At 28.9% G+C, this 7,457-nt stretch overlaps 1 protein-coding gene across 1 annotated transcript; it reads left to right on the forward strand.

Moving 5' to 3' along the window:
- Positions 1 to 243: 243 nt before the first annotated feature.
- LOC117174088 lies at positions 244 to 4,153 on the forward strand. Its single transcript, XM_033362780.1, has 2 exons — positions 244 to 360; positions 3,578 to 4,153. The coding sequence occupies exons 1-2, from the start codon at positions 349 to 351 to the stop codon at positions 3,911 to 3,913; spliced, it is 348 nt and encodes a 115-aa protein (XP_033218671.1). The 5' UTR covers positions 244 to 348; the 3' UTR covers positions 3,914 to 4,153.
- Positions 4,154 to 7,457: the final 3,304 nt, after the last annotated feature.

Raw genomic sequence — 7,457 nt, forward strand, 5'->3', positions numbered from 1 at the left:
TGAAATCTTTTGCGTGCTGTTTACAAGATACTGTGATAGGATACCCAATAAAAAATATAGAATGGTCCAATAATCAGAAACGATTGGTTCTCGAATGTTTCCCACCTTAAGGTATCTATACTTAGGTTACATGCTGCACACACTGATCTGAGCTGACTCAACCTTTCCTTCGATTGTCGTCACCCTTCCTCTTTGCATTCATTGGTCTAAACAGGAAAACTTTTATTTCAGTCATCACGATTAGATTTTTTAAATTTCGAATCTGTATAAAAGAGGGTACTCCTACTGGAGGGACATATTATCTAACTGATTTTCAAGTAGTTAACAGCTATCCGAATAATCATCACCATGTTCAAACTGGTAAGTTAGTTGACCTTACCTGAATAGTTTTAATAAAATATTAATTATTTATTCTTTTAACGATTTATTAATTTCTAGCAAAGAAAGTAAAGTCCTATATTGTATGTTTTCTTTTGTTCGTTCCAATTGACCTTTTTAATGCACGCGAGTCCTAACGCGAACTTATAAAGAGAAAGGAAGAACCGCAATAAGAATTATCTGACACCAACAGTCGTGGCAATTCATTACAGTAAAACATAACATATAATGGTTATGCAACATTCAATTTAACTCGTATCGAAACATGCACTGTATTTAAAAAAAAAAAAACTTTTTTCTCTTGGAGGCAGCAAATATTTATAAAAGTCGTTGCGAGACAATTTGTATGACAAACGTGCAAGGGCCTTAATAAATTGTTGTTATTTCTGACGAAAAAATTCGTAATAAAGTTTTTTTTGGAAAAGAAAATCTTTTTTTTTTGTAGAAGGAGTAATGAATATTTATTTATCTAAAAAGAATTTATAGCAGAATCTTTTTTTTATTTTAGAAAATAAATAATTTTGTTGTTGGAGGCGCAACGAATATTTATCAGAGTAGTTGCAAAAATATTTATAGCAATCGTGCAACGGTTTTAATAACTATTTGTCATTAAAAAAATTCGTAACAAAGTTTTTTTGAAAGAAAAGAATTGTTTTGGAGGAGCAGCAACGAAAATTTATTAGAGTCGTTGCAAGGCGATTTTTATGAAAATCGTGCAAAGTCCATAATAAGTATTTATTATTTCCGAAAAGAATTCATAACAAAGTTTAAAAAAAAAATTTTTTTTGAGGAGCAGCTCATATTATTTTGTTAAGAAATTAATTTTTCGTTGGAGTAGCAACGAATATTCATTGAAGCCGTTGCAAGACTATTTGTAAAACAATAGTACAACGTCCATAATAAGTATTCATTACTTACGAATAAAAAATTCGTAACAAATTTTTTTTTCTTTTTTGGAAAGCCGGTCTAAGCCTTTGTTTGAAGCATTTGTTGAAGGAATAAAAAATATTCATTACATTTATTATTAATTAATTTTCACTTCAAAATTTATATGTTTTAGGTAAAAATTCAAATAATTAGTGGAATATTTAACTCCTTTGTTAATAAGTTATTTTTATTGTTTGAAAATATTTTTTTTATTTAAAATAGTTGAATTGAAAATATAACGATTTTTTTGAAAACTTTTGTTGACTAAAAAATTAACTTTTTTGTTCAAATTGATCTTTCTTTGAAAATTCATGTATTTTGTTCAGATTTCATTTTTTCGATAGAAAATTAAGATTCATGCTTGAATATTAATATTTTTGATGCAAAACTATTTTGTCAATAATTCGTTTTCTTTTTTGGTAAACATTAATGTTTGAGATAAACATCTAACTGATGGGCTGAAAATTTATCTTTTGAAGTCGAGAATTGAACTGCTTAGTCAAAAATTCAGTTATTTTGTTGAAGATTCAACTTTTTCGGTATTTATGTTTTTGATTAAAGTTAAAGCACTTGGTAAAAAATTCAATTATTTGTTTAAAAAGTACTCTAATATATAGAAGATTTTACATTTTTCTACAAAAAATTTTTTTAGTTCAAAAAGTTACTTTTTTGCTAGAAATTCATCCTTTTGAGTTAAAAATTCAACTACTTTATTAGAAATTTCAACTATTTATTTGACAATTAACTATTTGATTTTTTTGTTAATCATTCATTTCCTCGGTTGAAAGTTTAACTATTTTATTGAAAATTTGTTGTTTTTAGATCAAAATTTATTTTTCAATTTAAAAGTTAAATGTTCTAGTTCGATTATTAATTTAAAAATTAATCTAATTTGTAGAAAATTCAACAATTTTATTCAAAAGATAATTTTTGTTGTTGGAAATTCAACTGTATTGACTAAAATTCAACATTTTGGTTGAAAAACCTTTTTTGAAAGAATAATAATTCTAGTCTAAAATTCATCTCTTTGGTTGAAAATTTAATTATTTTGTTTAAATATCGTATTGTTTTAGATTAGAAATGATTTTTTAACTCCAAATTTAAATATTACAGTTCAATTATTATCTTAAAAATTAAACTTCTTTGTAGAAAATTCAACAAATTCGTAAAAATGTATTTTTTTGTGGTAAAAATTCATAATTTTAAAATAAAAATCCTTTTTTCAGATTCATTATTTTAGTTGAAAATTTATCTCTTTGGTTGACAGTTTAACTATTTTTGTAAGATATCGTTGTTTTCTTTGGTTTAAAAATTCTTTTTTAAATTAAAATTTAAACATTCTAGTTCAATTATTAGGTTGCAATTTAATCTTATAATTTGTAAAAACTTCAACAATTTTGTAACAAATGATCTTTTTGTTCGTTAAAGATTTAACTGTTTTGATGATAATTGAAAAATTTGGTTAAGACGCCTTTCTTTAACATTCATCATATTTGTTGAAAATTCATCTTTGGTTGCATTGAAAAATTCAACTATTTGGTTGAAAATTTAGCTTTTTCATTGAAAGTTCAACTATTTGTTTGGCCGTTTATCCTTCTAACTAAAAATTCGACTATTTCGTTGAAAATTAATGTTTTTGGTAGATGATTAATTTTTTTGGGCGTAATATTTTTTTGGACACCGCAGCTATCAGCGACTAAGAAAAATATGATCTGAATTAAAGAAATATAATACTGAATCCGTACAAAAAATTATTTTCTTAATCGAACAAAATTCTTCTTATCTTTAGAAATTACGTTTTAAGATAAAAATATTATTTTTGTTAAAAGAAACATGTTTCTCGTTAAAAAAAATTTTTTTGACGAATTAATACTATATTTTTCAAATTCTCTGATAAATATTTGTTGATCCTCCAACACAAAAAAATTTTACAAACTTATCTCGATTCTCACATGCAGAGACTCTCGGTAAGATTAGCGTCAAGCGTGCGCGCGCACGCCGAACAGAGTGGGGACATCGCACCCTTCTCTCTGCGTGACGTGAATGCGCACACTTGTCGCTGTACTAACCGGGGTTCTCCGTATGTGAGAGCCGAGCAGTGTTCGTCAATTCACTCCACCGTAGCCCTAATTCGCTCCCTGTAGAAGAACCGTTGCGCCTTAATTTATATAAAAATACATACAGCCAAATTTGTTTTCTAATCATTAAAGCCCATTTGTATTTTGAACTTATTTAGGTAAATATAAAATTTAATTAATATTTTTCTTCATAGGCTATTCTCGCCGCCGTCCTGGCTGTCGCTGCTGCCTTCCCCGGAGGTCTGACTGGAGTTGTCTTGGACCATGGATTGGGACCCATTCACGCCCCACAAGTCATTAGCCATGCCGTGAGCCACGCTCACGTTATTGCCCAACCCGCCCCAGTTGTTCATCAGGTACATCAGGCCCCACTTGTCCATCATGTCCCAGTTGTCCATCAGGCCCCAGTTGTCCATCAGGTCCATCAGGCCCCAGTTGTGCATCAGGTCCCAATTGTCACCAAAACAGTTATCAACTCTCATGGCCATGGACACGCCGGACTCTCTCTTGGAGGACACGGATGGTTGTAAATGTGTAAAATCTAAATCTGAACAGATGAATCTCTCCCCTTCCTTCGTCACGGATATCGTTTCGGCCCATCACAGGAATTGGATTCTTCAACACCCCCCTCCCCCCACACTCCCATCAAAGACGAGAATTCTGTAAATTTTCAAAATGTGTAAAATGTGAGTCAAATCCCACCGAACACTTCATACATCAATTTTCGCAATTTTTGTAAAGTTTTAATAAAATTTTTCCCTATAATTCTATATTTTGTATTTATCTTCCTATTAGATATTTCTACTAGATATTCACAAAATAAGTTATCAAACAAAAAAAATTTGCCTCAGCCCGGATTTGAACCAGGAACGCCCCTATCCATGATCTTTCTTTGAAAGTGCATCTTTTAAACTCAGATAAGCTTTAAAATACCTAACTATGCAACAAAATTGCACAAGGAGGATTAAAAATAATTATGTTTCCCAAAAAACTTTGTAAAAAAATACTCATGGAAATCAATTTGTGAAAAATACTTGCCTAAAATTTCTTTGTTTTTCTTTTTCTGCTGAGGGCTCAGTGGCGTGATTCATTAACGCTCCACTCATGGATAGTGGGGTTCCTGGTTCAAACCCGGTCTGAGGCAATTTTTTTTCGTTTCTCCAAATATATGACCAATTATATAGACTTTTCTTCATTTGACTAGATCAATATTATTTAAAAATTAATTTAGACGGCAGTTTAGTTTTGCAAATTAAAAAGCAGCCCCTAAATTCTTTTGCCTTTTTTTAAAGAATTTTAAATTTATTCCCTGTTTTCAAGAAATTTATCTTTTTTCACTCGTTTTTTAAAAATTAATTTCTTTGATGATGATTTATTATTTTTGTTGAAAATCAATTCTTTTTGGTTATATATTTTGTCGGAAATTGGTTTTATTCCTTAGTTGAAAATTAATTCTTCCCAGCTGAAAAATTAACTATTCCATTTTAGATTCAAAATTTCTCTTTTTTAGTTTAAAATTTAAATTTTTAGTTGAAAATTTAACTGTTGGATAATTAGTTGGTAATTTATGTCTGTTGTTGACAATTCATCTTTTTTATTGTAAAAAATTAATCTTTTTGGTGAAAAAATAAACTTTGCTGTTAAGAATTAAACTGCTATGTTGAATATTGAACTGTTTTCTTAGAGTTTTTTTAAGATTCATCATTTTAGGAGAAAATACATATCTTTGGTTGAAAATTGAACTAATTAAATAAAAATTTGATTTTTTTGATGAGAATTAATTTTCATCGCTAAAAATGAAACTATTCCATTTTTAGTTACAAATGACTAATTTCTGGTTAAAAAGAAATAATAAAAATTATAAGATAATAAAAATAAAAAATTTAATGTTTAATTTTAACGTGTTGAACGAGGCGTGAAAATAAAACATAGTATAACAGCGACGGCATCTCGATAAAAAGCGAATTGCATGCAATTTTGATAGACTAAAACTTTCCTTATATTTTAATTTTTTCAATTATGTGATTTGAACTCACTATATGTTCTGAGAAAGTACAAATAGAAATAAATAAAATAATGAAAAATGTTGTTTTATTTAAAGAACATAAACTTCAAACTATTATTAATTAACAAAATGTTACTCTTTTATATTTTTTTACACCAATGTACAAGAAAAAAGTTTACTTCGCAAAACGTGAATTCTCTTATCTGCTACATGAATTAAATTGTGGATGTTCATCACTAGAGATGATTTCCTATACAGTAGTGGCATTTTGGAAACAAACTCTCGTAAGAAATCTTCTTCTTCATTTATCCGATTGATGGCTAATTCCCGATTGAATAAAATTCTACAGGCACTGTGTAAGAGAAGAAAGTGTCGATAGTAAAATGGCGGTAAGACTGCGAAAAATTAGAGGACCAGCGTAGTGTAACGGGGTACTCGTACGGAAAAAGGCTGAAACGTCAAATAAAAAAAATGTGAATGTGGGTTTAGGATTTCGTATAAATAACATAATCAACAATTTTCTCTAAATTAGTATTGGCCCTTTAATAAAACATAACTCAAATTGTCAACGACAACAAAAATAAACAATGAATAAATAATAAAAGACAAAGTTTAAATAAAAAGTTGACATTGATCAAGGTGAATTTTGTCCCTGAGCGATTGCTTGACCCAGACAATACGATTTTTCCCCATTTTCAATGGTAATAACGAGAATTTACAAAATTTACAAAAATTCTTCCCATTGCGCCAAACAATAAACCAATTAACACTCGAAGTCGTGATGAATGGGACTTACCAAGGGTGCTCCGGAGATGATATTTATTGTCTCTTCTAAGTCGAAGAGGGGTAAGTTAAAGATTTTTCACGCGTAAAAGTAAAAAAAGACTTTCCTCCTCAAACAGTCACAACAGAATGCCGGTCAGTCGCACGAGCACCTTCTTGCAGAGCTGCCAGATCGTGGATGGAAATTACCCCCACCATACCTACCGTTTGGGAGCCGCAAAACAGAAAGTGTATGATTACCACTGTGAGTTCGTATGTAAGCCGAAAATGCAAGATTCGAACTCGGGAGTTCTGCTGTACGATGATTGCCGATCTGAAGGCTTCGGAAGACTTCGGTGGTCTTCTATTTATATCTTGCTCCCCATTTGAAAGAAATTGAAGAAATTGGCGATTTGCATCTTTTGCGTGATTCTTGATTTCATGCATATGTCGATTTTCAGGTTATGTTTTCCAGGTGTACATAATATGGATATATATATATATAATAATCAAATACATAACTGAACAAAAAAAAAATTTTTAATTGTTTTCGACATGATAGTAAAATTTTAAATAAAAAATTACATTTTCATCCAAAAAGCTAAACAAAGACTACTTTTCTACCAAGAAAGAAGAGTATTCAATAAAATACAAAACATTCTAACTAAAAACGATCACTTTTCATTTAAACATAGAATAGTTAAATTTCTGGTTAAAAAAAATTAATTTTTAACCAAAAAGAAAATAAATTTTCTACAAAATAGTTACATTTTCAGAAAACAAATTTATCCAACTAATTGATGAATCAACAACCAAAAAAATATGAGAAAAAAATGTTTAAATTCTTTGAAATCGCTCGAAATTATTGAAATTAATTGAAAATTCGTTGGAATGTTCTAAAAATATCCTGAAAATGTTTGAATCCTTTAAAACCGCTTAAAATTTTTGAAAGCTCTTGAAAATTCTTTACAAGTTTAAAAATACCTTAAAAGCTTTCAAATCCTTAAAAATCTTATGAATTATTTAAATCAATTGAAAATTCCTTGGAATCTATTAAAATATCCTAATATATATCAAATCCTTTAAAATCTCATATTAAATTACTGTAAAAAATTGAAAATTCCTTGGAACGTTTTAAAATACTCTCAAATATTTCGAAACCTTCAAACTATTTTGAAAGACCTAGAACTTTTCATAAAGATTTCTAAAGTATTTGAAATTTTTTTAAATAACCCTTTTAAAATTGGTTTAATTCTTTGAAATTCCCTTAAATTATGAAAATCAGTTGAAAATTCCTAGACATTTTT

The sequence above is a fragment of the Belonocnema kinseyi genome, chromosome 1 (genome assembly GCF_010883055.1).
Source record: "Belonocnema kinseyi isolate 2016_QV_RU_SX_M_011 chromosome 1, B_treatae_v1, whole genome shotgun sequence".
In the NCBI taxonomy this organism is placed as follows: Eukaryota; Metazoa; Arthropoda; class Insecta; order Hymenoptera; family Cynipidae; genus Belonocnema; species Belonocnema kinseyi.